The sequence below is a fragment of the Varroa destructor genome, unplaced genomic scaffold, assembly GCF_002443255.2.
Source record: "Varroa destructor unplaced genomic scaffold, Vdes_3.0 BEIS01000004.1, whole genome shotgun sequence".
NCBI classification, from domain to species: Eukaryota; Metazoa; Arthropoda; class Arachnida; order Mesostigmata; family Varroidae; genus Varroa; species Varroa destructor.
In genome coordinates, this window is record NW_019211457.1 from 21,289,600 (window position 1) to 21,310,649 (window position 21,050).

General features: G+C 36.5%; 2 protein-coding genes across 14 annotated transcripts; one reads left to right on the forward strand and one right to left on the reverse strand.

Moving 5' to 3' along the window:
* The first annotated feature begins 20 nt into the window (after positions 1 to 20).
* On the forward strand, positions 21 to 16,267 carry eIF2Bbeta (eukaryotic translation initiation factor 2B subunit beta). Of its 4 annotated transcripts, none has more exons than XR_015326154.1 (6): positions 21 to 383; positions 2,406 to 2,691; positions 5,040 to 5,227; positions 6,027 to 6,535; positions 7,239 to 7,364; positions 15,731 to 16,267. XR_015326154.1 is itself a non-coding variant. In XM_022801075.2 (4 exons), exons 1-4 carry the CDS (start codon positions 168 to 170, stop codon positions 6,408 to 6,410), a joined length of 1,074 nt encoding a protein of 357 aa, XP_022656810.1. In that variant the 5' UTR covers positions 21 to 167; the 3' UTR covers positions 6,411 to 6,642. The 4 variants fall into 4 exon arrangements, 1 of the variants encoding a protein (XP_022656810.1); XR_015326155.1 differs by lacking the exon at positions 15,731 to 16,267 and adding an exon at positions 7,948 to 8,386; XR_015326153.1 differs by lacking the exon at positions 15,731 to 16,267 and having other exon boundaries at positions 7,239 to 8,386.
* LOC111248561 (uncharacterized) lies at positions 7,775 to 20,316 on the reverse strand. 10 transcript variants are annotated; one of them, XM_022801061.2, is made up of 6 exons: positions 19,995 to 20,296; positions 14,303 to 14,506; positions 10,753 to 10,815; positions 10,421 to 10,470; positions 8,733 to 9,963; positions 7,775 to 8,212 (listed from the first exon to the last, which is right to left on the reverse strand). In XM_022801061.2, exons 5-6 carry the CDS (start codon positions 9,960 to 9,962, stop codon positions 8,045 to 8,047), a joined length of 1,398 nt encoding a protein of 465 aa, XP_022656796.1. In that variant the 5' UTR covers position 9,963; positions 10,421 to 10,470; positions 10,753 to 10,815; positions 14,303 to 14,506; positions 19,995 to 20,296; the 3' UTR covers positions 7,775 to 8,044. The 10 variants fall into 10 exon arrangements, with proteins under 10 accessions (XP_022656796.1, XP_022656797.1, XP_086842895.1 ...); XM_022801062.2 differs by having other exon boundaries at positions 8,733 to 9,972; XM_086986769.1 differs by lacking the exon at positions 10,753 to 10,815 and having other exon boundaries at positions 20,259 to 20,316.
* Positions 20,317 to 21,050: the final 734 nt, after the last annotated feature.

A 21,050-nucleotide genomic window follows, 5' to 3' on the forward strand; every position in this document is an offset into this window, starting at 1 on the left:
TTAAAAAACACTATTCTTAATTCAAAATTTGCGCCTAGATGTAACATGGAGGACCTACTGGAACCTTGTTTTTAGAACCGTTATTTCACGGAAAGATAGCTGTCGGATAGTTCCGCACTTTCCAATGAGTGAATTATAACTTCTCAAACATTATTTCTGTATTTATAATGGCGGTTAGTTTGCAAACCCAAGTCTCTCTTCGGGACAATATGCTGGCAGTTGTGGAAACAACGTTGAGGTCTAATTTGAGAGTTGGTAGAAGATGTACGTCGAAGGATACAGCTAAGTTGGTGTTGCAGCAGCTGACTGTGATTATAAAAAGTAAAGTGTGGAGAAATGCTCAAGATTTGCTTCGAATTCTACGTGAGTTTGGAAACAAACTTGTAAGTAAATTTATAATTCTTTAGTAATATAATACAAAGACCGAACAACACAACTTTGTTATTTCAGAAACTAAGCGAACCCTAATCACCTTTTTAATTCTTGAGATGATTTATCTAATACATGCATAATGTGTTGCCTTAAATTCACATTAAAATCAACTAACAGGATACGGTAAAAATGACCTTTTACAAAGCCTTTAGACTGGTCATTTTGAGTTTCGAATTGCTTGCATACCCTATCATATTCAGATGGAACACAAGGATAATCAATATTTTTAATAATTTTTATTTTACTATTAGATTTATAGATCCCCTTAGAGTATGCGAGTATGTTAACGCTTATCGCAAATATTCGTTTAACTTTACAATTCGATTAATTTAAACTTATCATATAGAGTATCATATAGTTGAGTGAAGTATATGAATGGCAGTTATGTCCTGTAAGATAAGGCAAGTGTAGGAACGATTATTAATTCCAGTTGGTAGCAGTTTGGTTTCCAGAGGTTCCAGATATTGGATATGTTTGAAAAATAGTAATCCCTATTAAGAATCCTACGTTTCCATTTCTAAAAAATCTCTTATTGCTAGAATTAAACTGAATTTTGAAAACAACGCTAGAAGTGGCTCTACCGAAATTAGCCATAAAAAAGATTAAGCGCTCCGTTATTTGAGATTTTCGAGTTTTACATTAGAAACTGCGTGAAGCCTTCCATCACGCAATTTTGAAGGCACTCAGCGAAACATTGCGTCTATGCGCGAATTTAAGCTAATAAGCTGAGTATCATAGCAGTATAATATCATATCTGAGGCCGCACAGGAGGCAAATTATGTCATTGTTACGCCATTAAGAACACTACAATCAGCTACACAGGTACCGTAATTTGATCTAATAAAGTCATGGTTCTTCCTTCAGGGAGGCCTTAAGAAGAGTCAGAATCCGAAAATACTGCGTCCACCACTGGCGCAATTCGCTACTGGATACGTTGTGTATCCAGTGATAAAGCCTGCACCATCTAAAACTATTTCTTATACTATAATAACATTCTTCTATCAAACCGCACTGTGGTTACTTTATACATATGTCTTACTTTGTCAATTGAATAACCGACATTAAAACATACTAAGTTTATATTCCGAATGACATAAAAAGGGTTTGGAATTTAACTTAACATGAAAGAAAACTCCTTCCTGAATCGTGCCGAGATCTAATTGAAAGAGCACGAAATCGTTTAGCACATCGAATCTGCCTATACATAGCAAAAAACTATCCGCCACCTATCAAAAGTCCTGGAGAAAGGAGCGTTCTAGGACACTGAAGTGAGATCAAGAGATTAGTTTTCTAAACTAGCCACGACAAATATGCAGGCAGATACAGCCCCCACTAGCTCAGTCAGTAGCTCGATCGCTGCTTATGTTAAACGCATGTTGCCATCGATCCCAAAGATGTTCATCTACATTGTTGAAATATAATGACATGATGTTTTCTGTTTATGCAAAAGTGTTAGCTTATGATTTAACATAACTCAAAGTAGTCTTGCCGCTGTTAAACTGAAGTTTTATCCACTATATACTCGACTTTACTCAATAGAGCTCGTACTGAATAATTAACGTTGTAAAATAAACGTGTACTTAATCTTTTGTGGAGTAGGCTATGTACAGAAAAACGTTTTAAGGAAAGTTTAAATTCTTGTCACTTACAGTTCCGCTATTGGCTTTGTATGGCTTGGTGTTGGCCAGCTTGAAAGAACTTAGTAAGTTGTTCAATTTTCGAGTGATAATTGCTTTGGATGACACATGCGCGAACTAAGCAAAATAAATTACAGCGATGAAACGATTGGATAGAAAAGGGTGGTCAGTGCCTGGCTTACGGCAACAATCTCGATATTTATCAAAGATGTATAATATAAAAGTAGATTTCAGCCGCACCTTGTCCTTAAAATGCATCGGAAACGTCTGTCATAAATTTTAGTAACAGAGTATCTGTTCGTGTCTTGTGCATTTCATCTTATTGTTTGTTGACAGGTGGAGTTGGACCCAGCAGAAACTGTAATCGGAAATGTAGTTCGTCGCGTATTAAAAATTGTCCGAGATGACTATCTTCGTGTTCATTGCGGTCATTTAGCGGATACCCAAACGAAACTTCTACTGCCCCATGCTGCCGACGACTTTGCCACTACGTACATTGATCTGCAGGACCATATCCTTGAGTCGCTCGATGAATTGCTGCAGGAAATTGATTTTGCTATAGACAGCATCATTCAGCACGCCCCGCGGCTCATCAACGACGGCGAGGTGGTTCTTACCATGGGTAAATAGCGCGTTGCAACTTAGTTGTAGCCAGTTTTTTTTTCATTCACCTGCCCTAATTGCCTTACTCCAAGGACCTTCCGAATCGTAAGCGTCATCTAATTATTACACCGAGGGGACCAGAAATGAAGTAACAACAGCTGTAGTTTAAGCTGTCTAATAGACTCTAAACATATTTCTAACTAATAAAGCTATAGAAAAAGCTCTTGCAGAAAACAGTTGAAAAGGGCATTCTAAATTGGTGATAGCGTTTTAGTAGTTCTATTTGACATGTACTTTGCTGTGTACCTTTTTTTAATTGTATTTTTTTAGGGGTCGAAAAGTGGTGTCAGCAGGGTAGGCAACTCGGTTAAATGAAATAACTTGTCTAAAAAATATTTTATAGATATACTACATGCTGCTCGTTCATAAGTTGCTTCTACCACAACCTTAGTATTGTCCACAGCACCGTCATAAAAATATCAGATACACGTTGGTACTTTCCTTCGTTTACTGAATCCTACTCTAGTCTCTATTTACCGCTTGATTTTATTTATGTTTAATAATTACTGTACCTCTCATGAAATTTCCTGACTCATGTGCAATTTCTTTACAAAAAAACCGATTACCTCTATGTAAAACACCCAAAAATTATAAACATAGGGCTAGAAAAAAATTGACACCATAAGTGGCATAAGTATTGAAGATGTAAACTGACGATATAGTGCTATTCAATAACAATACTGTAAATAAGTGCATTAAATGTAACATTCGTGTATCATACCCGCCTTGCAAGCCCATTTACTTTTGCAGCATGCTATCTCTTCGATCGGTTCAATAAATGTTGGCATCTTTTTTTGCAACTTATTCACTTACGCGGTAAGCGCCTTGTTGATGAATTTGATGTGAATATCTCTTTGAGCGACACTTTGAGATCAGATCGTCGCTCAAAACCAGATCTGATAAATATAGTGAATGACTGATCAACCCGAACCCCAATTTATACATCTTTGTCGTAGCAACCATTGAGGCATAAAACCGTGCGGTATCCTGTTGAAACAGCGCTTTCTCTTTCTCAAATGCGGCTGCACTTGCCGGCTCTACCTTATTAAGTAACGATGCTTAGTATACCCCCGATATTGTTTTTCTCTTTTCAAAGTGGTTATGATTATCTCAAAAAACAATCGCCATTACTTTCTCGACCGATAAAACAGCTTTTGTTTTTTTTCGGAACCGATTCACTATTTGCAATTGATTCTTTCGACTGTCTTGGCCACAGAAGTGAAAAGTATATGTACGTTCCATCTACCATTATTAATTGATACCAAAAGCTTCGATTTATTTATTTCGCTTACGCTGTTGCAGCAGGGGATTAAATATTCATCCAATGTGTGCTGGTCCTAACTGAGCTAACGCGGTTAGCCTTTTCCTGCCGAAATCTTCGGTCTACATATAATAAACTCGTCTCTCGACGGTCACAGCCTATTTTATCTCTCTAGCCTTAAATTGATGGTTGCCTAATACCATTTGGTGAAGTTCCTCCAAAATTTTACGGTGGCGAAATATAGTGCCAAGCCCTCGTAAGCAGCATCCAGCCTAGCTTAATTTCCATAGATGTATTGATTTTTAAACGTATTGAATTTGATGATGGATGTGTATTCAATTTTTTTTCATTTTTACAGAGTTAGTAACATGACTTCTTACAAACAACCGTTAAACAACTACAAGATTCACGAATATTTTGTAACGCATGCGCCATTATATAACCAGAATATTTTTGATGAATAACGCCATCTCTATGTTGGCAAATTGTTTCGAGTTTTAGTCTGGTATCACCATTAGACATTCTATCAGACGGTTGGCCCTCAGTACGAAACGATGTGTGCCTGGATTCGAATCTAAACCACGAACGTATCCCTAAGATTAAGAGGCAAATACGACTCATGTTTAGGCTGGAAGCTTCTCAGGTTATCTTCGTAAGTTTAAGAAGAGAGCACATGCTATTTGAAAAAGTTGTAAAACTTATCCAGCAGGTCTCAATGTTGACAACAGCAACTATAAAGTGCGAGTTTGCGACTAATTTGTTTATAAATGCCGTTGTATTTAAAAAATGTAGTGTACACTTCATACTTTCTTTGTGCAGAACACCCTGATGTTGACGCGTTACTCAGGAAGCCACGTAATAGTCGATGAAATGACACGATACAGTTTGGTTAGCTCTGGAAAACATTCACTAATAAAGTGACAAACCACGCCGTCAGCAGATGCAGTTATCGTCTACTCATGCTGTCACGGGGACCTTCGTACCTGCCGATTAATCTAATTTGTTTGAATTATTTTTTAAGCTAAAACTCTATTTGTTCATAACAGGGAAGTCGCGGACAGTGGAAGCGTTCCTGCGAGAAGCGGCAAAAAATAGGCACTTCACCGTTGTTGTTTTGGAAAGTGCGCCAAGATACGACGGTCACGACGTGGCCAAAAATCTTGGCAAACACGGAGTATCAACATTCGTTGTTCATGATTCAGCTATCTTTGCAATGATGGGGCGCGTTCATAAAGTAAGCCTATTAATGTAGTTTTATGTCTGCAATATCGTTATAATACAAAATTGAGATAAATTAAGTTTCCAAGTGACTGCTGTATTTAGGTTTTTGCATTTATCTCGTACTAATAATTCAGTCTTAGAAAAAGGTTTTATTAGCCTTTGCAGTCGTTTCGTGTAAATCACAACACATAATTTTGTGTTTGGAATCTAAGATTGGGTATGTAAGGTGGCAAGAAACATTTGCGGCGCCCTTTGTTTGACCTTCATCAAAGGAGAAACGCTACCGAAATAAGCCGGGATAAGTGTGGGTTGTATAAGACTCTATAGCTGAAAGTGGCACGTTGGGTTCAAATATAGCATTATCGACATAAAGAACGTGCATTATTCGATTTCGACGATTCCGACGTTCTGCGAAAAGGTTATCCGAGGCTACACTGATGTAGAGCAAAGAAAAATCTTTTTGATGAAACATAAAGCTTGTTCATCAACAAAAGAAAAATTATAAAAAGGAAGCAATAAACAAAAACCGCTACTAATTTTTTCGAAACCTAATACAAGTGGAACACATTATTTTCGGTAACTCCTATCTTGTACGTAATTGAAAGACTTATGCAAAAATGTTTATAAAATCGGTGCAGACACAATTCTTTTCACTTAGTGGTCATCGTTGTTTCTACGGTAAGAAATAACACACTTGATAATGCATTTAAAACAATTTTATATAGTAACTTTTTCTTGCATAAAGTTCCTTACAAAAGCTTGAAGAAACACAACCTCATATGTTTTTAATGTTTGCATTTGTTTTCGTTTAGGTTGTGTTGGGCGCTCATTCAGTGATGGCCGACGGTGGGCTAAAAGCTTATTCCGGAGCTTATGCGGTAGCGCGGGCAGCCAAACATTACTCGGTACCGCTTGTTGTTTGTACACCAGTTTATAAGCTTACCCCACAGTTCGTTACTTCCGAGGATCAACCGGGCTTTAACAAGCTGGAGTCGCCGCAGGACATTTTTGATTTTGCCGAAAGTACTTGCGAGCTCGACGACGCGGAATTCCTAAACCCAGTATTTGATTATGTTCCTCCAGATTTAGTGCCACTGTTCATCTTCAATGTTGGAGGCAATAGTCCTTCATACGTGTATAGGCTAGTTTCTGAACTCTACCATCCAGACGACTGCGACCTTTTGACAGAACTATAGAAATTAAAATGTTTTTTTATAATAGGTGTACAATAAAAACGGCCTAGCAATCAATACAACGATGTGAAGCGAACCGCAGTTACGTTGAATAAGCACGTCCGTTGGAGACGTTTGTGGTGGCTTGTGTAAGTGATTTCATCTATATACTTTCCTTCTGCGTCAATCCAGAATTTCTAAAGAGCAAATTGGTCCGAATGTAGTTGATGAATAAACAGTTTGTATTATTTATGGCTTCTTTTTGTAGTTACTTTTCATTCTATTTTAATAAATTTACTAATTGTCAACTGCCAAATTTTACTTTTCTACGGGTAAAAATGTCGATTTATCGAACGACAAAGACAGCATTTTTGGCATTTAATAATAATAACAATAATTAAAAATGAAAACCATAACAACTGTTCATTCATGGACTCGTATGATACAAAACATAAAATATTATTTTACTATTAAAAAAACTATGTATTGTCTAACATCAATAATATTATTACATTAAGTGTCACGCTTGATGAACACACAGTGCAGTACTTTTCTAGGTTTTCTCCACCCAGTCGCTAACGACCTAGATATCTAACGTATTTGGTCTCGAACGCTACAGGACAATTACGCCAGTAATGCAGCAAACTGTAGGAGAGTTTCAACGGGTTTCGGTTAGCCACAATCAAGCATGTTCGAACGAGAGATAACAATGTATGCATTTACTTGAACGGATATAAAAGGCCACGCAACATCACAGGGTTGCAAACATCTTAAACAATGTCTCTGTAACGGCTTGTATTGACCTTTTAGTCGTTATAGAGTGGTATGATTTGTATTTTTTGCTGTTTACAGGTATTGCTGTTTAAGTGAGTTGCCAAGCTCAACAACGTAATTTCAAACCGATAGAATATCTTCACTCGACTTCTTGAATTCGTTGAGTGTGGCCTTTAGCCGTTTCCCAAAAAGGATAATTGATAGGTAAGTCTACATCTCTTGGCTACAGAGTTTTTACTGCATAAGAAACGCAAAGCAAATATTTTTATACCAAACCGGCGTCTGTTTCGAACGTATCTCACACTACTGGACCTTTAGTAGGATCTGTAAAATACTCGTAAAATCAGTTTAGCTATGTCAGTCTAACTAAATCCTTTCTTGTTGTTTACTTATAGGATTCTTGCCACACTTAGTCAGTTTTATCCAAATTGAGTTTCGAAAGACTCTGATTTTTCCTTACCGAGTAAACTATGAATATCTAACACAGGCATAAATGTGTTAGATATTCATATTCAGATTAATTTTACTGTAATAGTAGAGCATCTTCACAAGATGCATTACATGCTATGTCACTAGTAAGTAATCCGTTTATGTCTCAAAAGAATATTTTTCAATTTCGTAAGCATCATTAAAGCTTTATTCTAAATCATAGTGATCTTCATCTAACTATGAATCTGAGTAGCTACCACTTTACTAAGCATAAAGTTACTTTTTTGACGGACAAGCCCTTTGAATATTCTATCTATCAAAATGTTTCCCCGTCCTTTTTCAATTTACTGAATTACAGTGCATTTTCAGTGATTGTTTACTAAAATGAGTCCCGAGCCATTGAATTAGTTTTTGCCAAAGATCGAGCTTCGTCTGGGCCTGGGACTGGGCTGCCATCAGGATTCGTAGATTAAACGCTCATAGTGTGGGTATACATGTGAGATTGGGGTGTGCAATGAGAATTCTAGAGCTACCAATACTCCGAACTCGGCGTCTACAAGGTCGCACCGATTTAACCGGAATCCGGATTCTATGCGCTCTATTAATGTCTGCAAATCTTGACCCTGAAAGGAAGTAATTTAACGTTATTATGACTGCAGTAAAAAGATACTGTGCACCTGTTAAAATAATAGTGTTTATTCAACATTCTTGATATAATAAGGTATAGATATTTCTGACAGAGTTTCGCATATAGAAATGTTGAAAAATAAAGTTTAGAAATGAAAATTTGTTTTAGAGTTACTGTTATATCCACAAACTGTAATTCAGCAGCTGAAATAGAGTTCGGTTTTTCCAGCTCAAAAACAATGTAAAAATGAAACTACGAATTTTAACTTTGTGCATTCGGTGCTCAATAATCCACAAATTACTCTTTAGACTATCGCTATGTTGAGATTAATGAATGAATGATGGAAATTATTTCGTTGCTATTGCTGGCTTTTTCCACAAATATAACGCTTCAAACTATCAAATTGATTAGCTACCCACTGTCTAATTTAGGTAGCTCAATTAAGAGCTGCATAGGCAGAAAATATTAATATAGGTCCGCATTGAATCTTTTTTATACAAAGTGATTTGACCCACCTTAACATCGTTGAGTTTGGCAGCAAGCATAAGGCATGCACCAGCGCAGAGCTTTCTGTTTGACTTATTTATTAAGCATTTGAGAACAAGTTTTTCGTAAAACACATATGAGTGTGCTACAGTAACCAAGTCAATGCCACATTCAAAATTAGCGATCTTGAACATTTCTCTTTTCAGTGATCGTAATTTGCTCAGAGTCAGTCGTATCTTAGGAAACTTCTCTCGAAATTTATCGTTAAGTTCCTTTTTGAGATCAGACGCCTTCACGTAATAGATTATAGATGCGATATAGCACGGAAATGTAAGCTGTGTTGAGTGTCTCCCAACAACCAACTCTGGTGAATCAAGAAAATGTGGGTCGTAGGCACAGTCGCAGGTGCAGAGTACTGGCCCACACGATAATGCAGATTCAATGCATAGCGGATCCGTCGATTCTATAGCCCGGGCCTGTATAGTTTCTTTGTCTTCTAGACTGACTGGGCAACAGTGTTTTTGAAGAAGACTAGCAAAAGAGAGTTCCTGATCTCCACCCAGGCCGCGTAGACCTAGCATTGAGAGGATATCACCAGAGTCACCGTTATCCGAAATGGTGGACAGCTGTCTATTGGCATTTTTCCTTGTAGACTCTAATCGACTTTGTCCCCGTTTTATATATGGAAGAGCAGAAAAAACAACAACTGGTGCCTTTTTTGACGACATTACGTAGATACGGCCTTCGCGATGATGTGGGCGTGCAGAGCGAAGCTCTAATGAACTGGAATTATTTGAGCAGTCTGAAAAGCTACCTGAATAGTGTCGTTGCCTTGCAGTAGTCAAACTTTCGCACGATCCGTTTCTAGCATTGGTATTAGAATTCGAATTGACAGTGTTGACTGCCTTTTTGCTGCGCAAACCAGAGAGCGAACTAAGGCGAATTCTGGGTTCTACGAAGCTTTGCATACGGTTCCGTTTTTCCGTAGGACTTCGATGAAAAAGCTTTTCTTCACTGGTAGCAGATATCCGATGTCGTTCTTTGTCGGTCCTGATAAAAATGTTATGGTCATCATCGTGTAGAGCTATTTCGCTGACCCTATCATCTTGCGGAAGATGAAGTGGTTTGCTAGACTCCACTTGAGGTAAGAAATGCCCTAACATGGTATCTCGGTGCGACCCATCAAGCGATATATTTCGTAGAAATACTAGTGCCTCCAGATGCCGTTGGCGTAAGTTCTCCAATACATGGGCCGACATCCTGTAATTACTTTCAATAATGTATGCAATATAAAACAATTATATAATGTGAGACACTCATATACACAGCGAATGTATGTTTTTATAAGATGACGCTCTGTGTAACACTCTATAACAAAAAATTCTATCTACTTCTACTATATACTGTATACACTTGTCTCACTAAAGCTGGAGTAGCAAGTTTGTTTGAATCAGAGCGATCTCTTATCGTTGATTTTTTGTTGATTGCTAGAACATTTAAGCGGAGAACGGAACCGGTTGGCCAAATATTTCTCTCATGCAGCTTAATGTTAATTTGATTGGTAATAAACCAAAGCCAATAACGTTCTTATTTTCCATGTTTGTAAACAATCACGCACCAGCGATCTGGAATGATAAAGTGCATTTAAGCTATACTTGCAAATAAGATATCAGGTTTTGGGTTTATTAAAATTATAGTCTGCTAACTACTAGCGTACCGTGCTGAAACAATCTTGATCAAAAACAGTAGTCGAGAGGGCAAGGAGAGCTGCCGATATAGCAGAGTAACAAATGGTAGACGTTGAGCAGATCGTGGAAGACAGCAGGGTTCCAGACAATATAAAACAGTAACAAAAACGCATAATCGGCACAGGTGAAAAACGAGAGAGAAAACAAGCTTCTAGGCCAAATACAATAGCAAACAAACGCAAATGATCAACATCGCGCTAATATTGAAAGTCTAAACAACTCTGAACAGACCAGAACCAAAACATCTCGGTAGATATCGTTAGAATGGACGAAATTAAAATGCCGTTACAGTAAAACATACCTCAAAGATGAAATCGCAGATTTTTGTCGTATGCCAGGACAAGCTAAATTAAGAAATATGCAACTGCAGAACAAAATAAGCTGTATGAGCGATACAACAGGGCAAAAGCTTTTGGAAAATCAAACAATTCAGTCGTTTATTTAAGATTATTCTTTACTATCACAGAAAAGTGTCGCTTTCTTTAAAGGACCTACAATTATAATTAATTATGCAGGGTGCTGCTTATAATAAAATGGGACACCTGGGAGCAATCCATTATTATTATTATAGTTTTTTACTAAAAAACTACGTTAAATGTCGCTCACGAGTTTCAAATTGTTCAGAATTTCATCCAGCCGCTTGTGATTTTGAGGGCATACTTCAAAAGAAAAATCTTACGCTCGACACCTAATTACAGCTAAAAAATTATTAAAGACTAAAAAAAGGCACATATCATCATTTATGCTAATCTATGTCCATTAATAGAGCATGAAAGCACGTGCAGCGTTCAATCAGCGGAGGAAGCATAAATAGTTGTTTAAAATGTGACATAATCAAGTATAATACCAGGATGCATCTTCCTACGATACCGAGACGGTCCGAGCGAAGAGGACAACCAAAATAGGCAGAACTGTAGATAATTTCCGAATCATAACGGTCCTATGACTACCTTCATTGTGCAATAATTTCCTTATTGAAAAAGATTGGGACCATCAACTCAATTGGCACATCTCAGTAAAAAATCAACCGCACTGCGATATTATGCATATCGGATTAACATATATGTCAAACATGGGCGTCAGTTTTAACAGTACCTGTTTGATCGAATACCTAAAGATCGAATCGGAAAATCTGTTCTACATTTAACTTAATCAAAGGTCTAATGCAAAAAAAACTAATGCCTTAAACAACAGGAGATACTTCCACTTATAGGCGGACAGAGATACATAGCAGAACTCTGAATAGGTGCGTGAACCTTTGCACGTCTAAAACTACTTTATCCGTTCTGATATTAATATGCAATGCATACTATCCAAAAATAGTAAGCCACCATGGTGAAGACAAGCAGCCAGAAAATGAGCCAGATTTAACCATTGAAACCAGTTGAGAAAACTACGATATATTTACGCAGGCTGAACTCCGGGGTCCAAACGCAGATTCGTAACATGATAGATTTATCCTCAAACATATAATTCATGGCCTGAGTTATACTGCCAATTTACAGTATATAAAATATGGTAAGTACCCGAAAATATACTCAAAACCATACACCAGACGCACACTAAACAAAGAAAGGGTTTTACTCTACATCTTGGGGAGGCTTTCCCGAAATTTCTGGAGGTTTCGCAAGTTATAAAAAAAGCAAGTAGCATTAAAACTATGAGCTTGTATGACATTGAACAGAACCATACAATACTGAGCTTTTCAAGACTTTCAATTGTTATTTCAACGTTGAGATATGCTCATTAATCAAATCAGCTAAGTATATTACAAAATATAAACTTAACAAATAATAAATTTGTCTTGTCGGCGAAATCAAGCAACACCGAAACGGTAGAGACGTCTATGTCAAGCAGTTGTCCAAATGTTAGGTTTCTGGACCTATGACCGATATTCCTCCATCAAACGACTACATCTATATTTACCGGAAAACAACAAGTGTTTTCTCAAGAAAGCACTTATACGGTTAGTTGGAAATAAGAAAATGATAACAAAGTTAACAGTATTCATGGCTGTTTCTAACAATCTGGGGCATCAGTTGAACAAAAGCCTAGAGGATGCAAATTTCTTACTTGCTACCAAAAAAAGGCCTTTGCGTTTTTAAACAGTAAATCCATGTTAGAGAAGATTTTATTATTTAAGATTATTACTTCATAATGTCTGCGGATCCACGTTGCTTGGCTTCCAAAAAAAATGAATAAAGCCGGCTTACGAAAAAAAAAGTTTGCTTACTTAAAGGACAACTTCTCGAAAATGATCATTGGCAAAAGATTATGGATAACGCCGAAAAATACGTCAGAACATTCGCAATCTCTTTGTGATTATGTAATGACGAGATTAGTAGCCAACCTGGTAAACTTATCGATTTTCTGCAAAGATGCGGTTGTTGAATACTATCACCGCGAAGATCGGCTATTGTAAAGCAACATAACCTTTCGCATTGCTGACGTCTACCATAACAAAGCTCTTACATATTTGTAGGTAAAGTACTTTAACAAAGGACAAAAGTCTCATTTGCCAACCTCCAATAAAACTGGAACTCCAGTACGATACCACTAATCAAAACAAAATCATAAATATACATCAACCAAATCAAACAAAGCCTTACAGCGTTCTTCAATATCGTCTAGGACAAGGCAGCGGCTCAATCATCCTCCTCGACGCCTCAAGAAAAATATGTCACCTTTTATAGTAAATTTAATCCTAGCCAAAGTAAGGGAGGGTGGAAAAGTGATTATCGGAGAAGCATCACCGGAGATCACGACAGCTTTGATTCCCAAACTGAAGGCCAAACTGCGCACTTTATATGCTTCAAAGGTCCTTGTTCACATTAAAGTGGACACATTGTGCTACATAAAAAAGAATTAGAAAACCGCAGATCTACTATGTACAACGGCACCTTATATTTTGGACGAAAATTCGACAAGAAACCTTGAAAAGCATTGATCAAATACCTTGTAATATATGGAATAAAGATAGACTTTTACGGAGAATGGTGATACGAAGTAATCTGGAATAACAACAATTCTTGGTTGAACGATTTTCCAAAAATCTCAAGAATTATCATCGGTTCAAATGCGATTCCCTACAATTTTTTTTTACCAGTTTTAAAACACTTAGACTGCTTCGTAACCTACAACTAAGGAAGGGTTCACTAACTATCCTTGAGAGAAATTTCGATTTTTTAAACCTTGTAACGGCACAAAGGCGAGCGTTCATGATATATTCAACAAACGTATTATTACTTAACAGTGAAGGTTCCAAGCAGTAAACTTAAGTATCACATTGTTATGCTTTGAAAAAATACTTTAAATAGTTTAGAAAACAACGAAATTCAACTTCGGCTACATCAATTTCTAGTACAATTATGCCTTGCTACGGAAATTCCCATATCACAAGCGTAAACAATGGAAAATGTGTTCATCCCTCTCGAAGAACCCGTGTTTAATCGCAGTCAGCTGTATATATGTCTCAGTCACGTGCGAAACTTTCAAACCGTTGAGATTTTCCTAATGGTTCCTAAGGAAAACTAAAAATATCGTCATTTATAGCGGCATTATGTTTTCGCAAATAAACTTTCGTAAAGACTCATTAATAAGTCTACCCACACACAACTACATTAATTAAAACCTCGATGCTCGACGATGTTGCTTTTACACCAACAGTAAACAAATTATGATAATTCAACACAAAAAACAATGCCTAAACTCAAAGCAAAAAATACGATCTATTTCAAGGTTTACAAATATTTAGAAATCAAACGAATCTTAAGCACAACAATGAGATACATTCCAAAATAAAACGGGGGCTGTTCGACGTTATCCCTCCTATAAATATGACTACTTTTTACCTGTACACAGATGACGGAAAAAGCAAAACAGGCGCAGATCGAATCCTAGGGGTCTCTCTTGAATTTTATGCAACTAAAACTATCTTTGTTGGTCTATGTGTCCGATCCCAATCAACTCCCTAGGGTGATCGCGTTAGATTGACTTTTGATGGGTCAGTAGAGCTTCATAGTAGACGTAAATAGGGTTTCATTCTTGATGAGTCGCTGAAATTGAATACAGGAAGAGCAACGCGTAAGACAGAGTCAACTTGGCTAATATTTTTTTCTACGAGTTATACTTAAAACCAATAAAAATAAAAAAATTCAAGGACATTTTTTGCATGTGCTACACATGTGATTCCTGATGGTCCCGTCTACTCAATATAATTATCATTCACCGCAATTACATCTTCAATTTAAAATCAATCGTATTCTTCTTTAAAAACGCAAATAATTTTTATAGTAACTGTGCGTCAAACAAGATTGGTAGGTGTCGACTTGTTTAAGCCTCGCTCAAATAAGCTACATTAAAAAAAATCCAGCGGAAATTGAAAATTGGGAAAACCCAAAAAATTCAAGGACTAAAACATCTAATAAGTACATTAAGTGCAAAAATGCACAGAATGTCTTAGACTCACAGCTGAAGCTTATGTAAGCGACTCGATTGACAATCTATATTCTGCATTAGTTTCTATATAAAAGATCCAGGTGTATCAGAAATGCCCTTTTGGGCTTCTTCGATACATTTTCAGGCCCTGTAATCTAATCTCTATTGAGGATCTTCTGATTCCCTTAATGGAAATTCTCCCGAGATTTTTTAGAAGCCACGTAAGAACTGGCAATAACGTAGACTTTTGTTTCAAGCAAAAAAATGAAGCTTATAGCCTTAGAAAGGCTAAACACATTGAATAGTGGCTGATATTTGAAATAGGTGACCAAATCTGAACTATCAAATTAATTAGGTAAGTGTTATTAACTTACTATTTTGTTGCGATTCAGTGGTAAAATAGATTTATGCTAAATAGTTCGTAATTCATAAATATGAACTCAATTTTCGACATATGAGATATATTATTTAAATCGATGAATGCTTTTTACCAGGAAACAGTTTCTTTCCTCTATAGCAAGGTGTGATGCTAATTTTATTATTCTACCTAATGCTTAACATAAATGATCCTGGCATATACTTTATATTTTTTTACTGGATGAGTACTTTGAAAAAGTGGTAGGACAAATTGAAATAGAGAAACGGGATATTAAACGGGACAAACAGGCCAGACTGTTGCCGCACGCACACGCAAAATTCGTAACGTATAAGATTGAAATTTCCTTGAGTATTGGCAATCTTTAGAGTTACGCTCAGCTATTTCCTCGAACAATGGGATACACACAGTACGTTAACAGATTACTTGTAATGAAGTAACGAAATTACTGGGATTTTCTTTGCAGGTGGTCACCAATCATGTGAACAGGGCAACAAAACAGCACCAACGTACTAGAGTTAGTAACACAACGTAAAAAATTGATAGAATAGAATATATATATATATATACAGTTACAATAGCTACAATGATACTTACAATAATCGGCTAGCTACGATGAAATACCAGAAGTAATACCATAGGGTTATAAGACAATTGTAACGGAAAACCTATCAGTGTGTAAATGCTAAGACAGGATGATGAGGTAACTGCAGCGTGGTAGTAAAATTGTCAAATAATTTATTAGAAGAACACGATACGTGAAGTAAAATGACTACAACAGGATAAAAGTTTAGTAAATTAGGTGAATTGGGTAAATAAGATTACTCTTACGAGATTGCTGCAAGATTTCAAGAAAATTTCAACAGATTAATTACAAACGTGTATTCTACAATCCCACTATAGTCTATGTTAAGCTAGGTGTAATGCAAATTTAACTCATTCATTTAGAATAAGCTGATAAATAAAGATAAGAAAAGGTGTCTATAAGGTAAAGTTTCATTAATTCTATTGGTTGTTTTAATATCCTACCGCATATTATTTAGCGATGTGATTAAAATTTGCTTTATAGAAAATCTATACGCTTTAATTAACAAAAAATTCAAAGTACGTATAACGTATTTTATATATTATACGCATGTTATACGTACAAAAATACGTATAACATTTTTTTCTTTCTTTCACTCTGGGCTGCGATGCTACCAATTAGTTGTTACTTTTGTTTAGTTTGGAGATGCGGAAGTGCTGGACTATGGCCATGCAGGCAGATTTTGAGCAGTGTGTATGCGGATGGTGCGACGACCAAACGGGGTAATGCGAGTTAGTGGTGATCAATATGACGAAGTGTCGAAAGGACAAGCTTATATGTATTTAAACTCATTCATTCGCCTTTTTCAGGCAGCATTCACACGCTTGGAATGCGTACATTCATAAAAACTTGGCATAGTCCACTTATCCTATACAATACTGTACGTATGACGGCTTTACAAGACATGCTAAAGCTAGGGTATAAAGATGGTCCCAAAAGTAGTCGGATTGGGATTCATAGAATTATATGCAACTCTTGCATTATACACTATGTTACTAACTTTTTCGGTCATCAAGTAAGGTTACCCAACTGTTGAGCTTGTTGGCAACGATAATTATAATAATTCATATCGCAAACTTGCTTACGTGAAGTGCAAACAATATACTCATAGAAGTCTTCTATTTTGCATAAGTGATGGTATAAACCGTAACTTGCATAATGTATTATTACATGTGTGTTAGACCGGTCAAGTTCTTTCCACATCCTGTACGTTATAGCTACATTAGGTAGAACTCGAAACCGATTTTCGCAAATTTTCAATTCCATTTTGCCGGGTCCTCTTAGATTATTGAAGTTAGTGGTAAACTGAAGAAGCACCGAAGGTCTTCGATATGATATTTCTGCCAGTCGTAAGCACGCAGAGTGAGTAAACGGAATTTTAGCAATGCACGGCGGTTACATATGTACTCGTTCCATAGGAGTTTAGGTAAGCCAAGGTTGCGTTCTATTTTGGATTGCTTTTGAACCCAAGTTTGTCTCAATATCACACCCAACGTGTGCTAGTGCTTGTTAACAACAGTTGACTTTTAGTACACGTTAATGAAGGCACTCAATTTAGAAACAGACCAAGCAAGAAGTGAAAAGTATTCAAGGCATCAGGAATGTGCGCACGTTAGCAGAGTAGTGCGCAGTAACTTTAACTTGTATAAAGTACTGTATTGCCTAACAATATGTGCGGTGGGAACGTTCTCCATCAAGAGGATGTTGTAGTGTTCTATCATGATGGGGACGGCGAAACACTGCAAACTGTATACTGTCCGACTAAACTAACACGCATGACGAGGATCAAGTCAAACTAATAGTTGCCAAAAACGGTGTCTAATCAGAAACTGATAAACTCCTTTCAAAAACGTAGTTGATCTAAACTGAACAAATACTAATAATATCCGAGCGAACATGGAGATGGGCTCCGTAATAATTATTAGTTTGAAACCTTAGCATTAACGGTGGTTTCTTTCCAATATTTTTAATCTTAGAAATATGTGCAGTGTTATCTACTATGTAACACTTTGAATGGTAATGGCAGAACCTGACATTTCTAGCCCATTCTATTATGTTGAACACAACTACTACTAGATAACTGCCGTATGCAGCACCTCTGATTTCTGCGGTTTAGGATTGTCACAAACACATCATTTAAGAAAAAAAAATGTGTGCACTTTAGATAACTACATATCGGCACTCACAACGATAAGATACAGCATTGGCACAGTATGAACATCTAAACATGTTACCTTATACCAAGATTGGAAAAAGCTGGCTGCAAATTGCTTAAAATGATAAACATTAAATCAGGAACACCGTTTCATATTTTTTTGCTATAGGAATATTCCAGTTTCACTAATATTAGAGAAGCAGATCATAGTTATAGTAGGAGAATAAAGTTTAAACCATGAATACCAATTAGGTGTATCTTTTTGTTAGAACATATAAAAGTCACAACGCAATAAGTACAGTGTTTGCAATTTAATGCAGAATTTCATTTAACATACTTAATCATATATTGCAGTGTCCATACTTCGAATCACCATATAAATAGATGTATTATTGATTGATAAACTCGTTTCACACGATGCCGGTAAGCTTATCTGAAAAATATTGTCAACTAACGGATCAAATGAGGATAGCATTAAACTGCACCTGTTCCACAAAATACCAATCGGTTATTCCGTATTGGAGAATGACGATTTAACTTGCTAAAGATACATTATACAATAATTCGCTTTTAATTTGCAGGTGACCTAAACAGGACTGAGGTTTACGGCGCCAAAAAATGTATGTAATTCCAGTGCACTCGCACGCGGGTGAAAATCCAGATCATTTCCAAAGCTTTTTCGTAGCTGATCTCAGATGTTTCTTTTTCGGATACAGTTTAGAACTCCTTGAAACATCCGTCACTGCTAGCTCGATACAAGCAATATGGAACAACCGAACTCGACAAAGAATTGCTGGATGCATCAAATCTTTAGCCCAAGTTTTTATTAGAGTATCAATTCCTAGACTCAAAGCTGGGCTACCTTATCTTCCTTTCAATTGCAGTAAGTTTGTGCATTATAACTGCAGTGCAGGGTTACTTCGAATTAGCTTTATGTGACCCGGTAGACACATACAGACATATAAATACATAGAAGTATTAATGTAAAACATAAATATGTATGAACTGTATGGAAATCACAGGCAATAAATTTGAACACAGAAAACTTGCGTATATTTTTACTAACGGAAAAAGCTTTTGAAGATGGTTAGATGTTGCCTTTTTAATATCAAAGATACAAAGAGTGTAAGTCGCGCCGTGTCCACTGTAGATTTGACTACGGATTACTCCGCATATTCTGCATCCGTGCTAATGAAATTTCAAAGATTAAGTTTAATAAAGACCATTAATATAATAGCAGTAAATAATTTTGACGTGGGAAATTTTGTCCCTGCCTGTATCGAACATATCTCCGTAAATTCTCACATTTAGAATAGAGTTTACACAGACTTATATTGACTATGCAAACTTTGAAGGCTCATTATTACAAGTGTGAATTAATTTTTTTGTTTAAATGACAACATCGACATTTTTAACACGCTCAGCTTTGGGCTATACGAAATAGGTGATCATTTAGTTTTGAATTACATGAGTTTAGGCATTTCACCATTAAGTTTTTTAAACCACTGGCAGTTTTACACTTGGTTTGCCAGAAAGGTAAACAGACACAGACGATTCATTGTCACTTCGATACAGCCACCTCCACAAAAAATACCTCACTGGAGCTTCTTGGGGAGTACTAGGTGGTAAAAAAACAATGCTTGTATCTACCAAACTATAATTATGGATCAAAACATCGAATTTAAAATCTGAAAATGGTTGTGGTCGACAATATAAAACGTCAACTCCGATTTGCGGGATTCACCCTAACTCAGTCACTAGCTCACATAAACCGCAGTTATATTTTAGAAATCAATAAGAATTGCTTCTTCAGGCCTTTCTTTAATGTTACAAGCAGAGGATTACTTAGTATTTCGGAACACGAAGCTTATAAGTTTATATCAGTTTCGACTGAGCTGCATTAGGTATGGTTTTAAATTTATTATCGTCAATGTTAATGCACAACTACGTACACGCATAAAAATATACAAATAACAAACTACGCCATACCGAAGATTCAAGAGGCGCACTAATATATCCTATTGCGAGAAAGAGTTCCGATAAACGCAGTGCGCAGACATACTGCTCATCGCACAGAAAATAGACATTGTGGTTGCTCACAATGACAAAAATAATGTAGCTTAAACATACTTCGAAGGACTTAGACCGGAGCAATTTTTAAATTGGGCTGCTCTTTAACACACTCTAAATTATAGATCAGTATTTTAATTTATATGTAACTGAGCACATAGCTAGATTAGTGTCACTTCCTACCAAACATATAGAAGCGCACATTACGAATCTCCTGAGTTGTTTACATCTTAAACCAGAATAATTCCTTTGTATCCCCGATATTTACAATCCCGTAAGACAAATTTTCAAAAATATTTGAAATTTTCTCTGTTTCTGAGACCCCTAACGTACCTTACCTAAAAAATCTATATTAGTATATAATTAAATTTGAAATTAGAGTGTGGACTTCCGTTAATCACCGTTTCGGTAAGTGTGAACATTTAAAGTTTGGCGCCGTACAAACGGGCCGCCCACGTTAAACCAAAACACTAGTTTCGAGAAAGGCGTGTTTCTGTAGTAATAGAATCACACAAGACCATTCAAGGAGTGACATACCACACGCGATTGCCTCAGACACAGTCCTGCTCGATAATTAAAAGGCTTCTGCATTTGTAATACCGATTTCCTATAAAACGGAGACCAGCCGTAAGTCCACATGATATGAAATATGTCTTTTTAACTATTAAACGTTTTGAAATTGCTACTTTGACTGTCATTTTGCAACCGTGGATTTCTTTTATCTGAGTTACTGTGAAATAAATTTATTGTAGTTGTAGTGCAATTTCTTCAAATACGATACAACCGTATTCACTTAAAGAATTGTTTTGTTCACTGTAAAATAAGCATCGTTTGCTTTATTTCTTAATTTGACGAGATATTTCGCGCTGCTCAATCCAATGCCATTTATCTTCTTAACTAAGATCTCTCTTAAGAAAAAAGTTTATTATGTGGTTATAATAGGATTTTTTTGAGCGCACCAGAAAGAAAAGAAAA